The following is a 1,483-nucleotide window of genomic DNA, read 5'->3' as shown; positions in this document are numbered from 1 at the left end:
CCTTTCTCTCCCCAACCCCCCCCCCAAAAAAAAAGTCCTGGTGCAAAATTGCAAAACTTTAGCGAGCCCTGGATGGCTTTTGTTTTGCCTCCTCCCCATTTGGGCCAAATAAGCAGGACAGGAACTGTTGACAAATAAGTGATGAAACTCTCAAAAAAAATGGAGGCAAAGAAAGACTCTGGAAGAAGATTGGTGTGTAGCTGGCTTCGGTCTCTTTCCTATTCGTGCCTTTTAATTGATTTTGCTTAATTGTTTGCAAAGGGAGAAATGCATGTGGGACGTAGGCAGCGGAGCGACTTAGTTTGCAAGAGCGCGGCTGAGGCAGCGGGGAAGGGGCGGAATGGAACCGAGGGACGGGCAGGGTGGGACGATCATGGATCATTATTTTTTCCGGTGCGTGCGGGTTTGCGCTGATCCACCCTTAAGGATGCGTCAGGAACCGTTTATTTTCTAGAATCTGTATAATACGTAGTTTTGTCTATGCAAAGATCCTGACAGTTCGCATCTAGGCAGCAACCGGCCTCGGCCGGGCCTGGCCTACATCCCCCCGCACTGGGCTCGGTGCTGCCCCTCGGCCGCGGACCCCCGCGCTTTCGGCGTTGTCGAGCGTGCGGGGCGGCGGGGGGAGCGCGCGGGGGCTGCGCATCCATCGCGGCGTTACATAAAGCGATCTGGTTTTTAAATCGCCGCTTCCGGTGTGACTATGGAAACACTCGGATTATGTAAATACCGAAACCTGGATGCTGGGCATCAGATGCGAAGATTCGCCCCCCTTCCCTTCACCGGGGAATTAGCTCGTGTTCACGTACAATAATAATAATAATAATAATTAAAAGAATGATCCGGTCGTTAACGAGCGTTTACCGCCGTTCAAGGGTTTTTACGGGATTGCAAAACGCTTCGGTGCTGTAGCTTGTGAATTGTCGGCGAGTTACGTGTCCCCCGCTCGCCTTCCAGCGCCAGCCCCTGCTCAGCAGCCCAAGTTTGAGTTTTCCTGAAGCCAAGCACCTGTTATTCCTGCCGAGTTCCGTGTCACGGGATGGAAAAGGTGCATACAGCGGGGTTGGAGCTTGTTTGGGTTCAGGTTTTGTTCAGTTTGTGCCTTGCCATCTTAATTATTTCCCACAGAATGTGTTTATCAAACTGTTGTGCACGATCCATGTGCTTTCCTCGATTTTTTCTTTTCCGGACAACGTGTTTTATTTTGTTTTTGTGTCTTTTCTAGCGCTGCATCGGCCGAAGGCGGTACGATGAAAACGAGGACCTCTCGGACGTGGAGGAAATTGTCAGCATCAGGAGTTTCAATTTGGAAGAGAAATTAAAGAGTAAAATGTACCACGGGGATTTCGTGCATGCCATGGACGGCAAAGGTAACACAGCCGGGCCGGGGCTGTCCGGCCGCGCTCGCTGCCGCCTCCACGTGCGGCTCCGCTCCGGCTTCGGATTTCGCGCCCGCGCCCCTGCCCGGGGATCCGGTGACGCC

The 1,483-nt window shown here is 52.8% G+C and overlaps 1 protein-coding gene across 3 annotated transcripts in view; it reads left to right on the top strand.

Annotated features, from left to right (window-relative positions):
* Positions 1–21: 21 nt before the first annotated feature.
* Positions 22–1,483, top strand: part of KDM2B (lysine demethylase 2B) — a 104,754-nt gene continuing 103,292 nt past the window's right edge. For 2 of the 3 annotated variants that reach the window (XM_005424021.3, XM_031059499.1), the window contains exons 1-2: positions 22–192; positions 1,226–1,370. In XM_005424021.3, the coding sequence (XP_005424078.3) occupies positions 142–192; positions 1,226–1,370 (196 nt within the window). In that variant the 5' untranslated portion in view covers positions 22–141. Of the gene's footprint in view, positions 193–1,019; positions 1,049–1,225; positions 1,371–1,483 lie in introns of those variants that run through there. The other variant, XM_031059500.1, reaches the window with a different exon arrangement.

The sequence above is a fragment of the Geospiza fortis genome, unplaced genomic scaffold (assembly GCF_000277835.1).
Source record: "Geospiza fortis unplaced genomic scaffold, GeoFor_1.0 scaffold145, whole genome shotgun sequence".
NCBI lineage: Eukaryota > Metazoa > Chordata > Aves > Passeriformes > Thraupidae > Geospiza > Geospiza fortis.
Note: the sequence above shows the minus strand (reverse complement) of the source record. Positions and strands in the feature narration are given on the sequence as shown.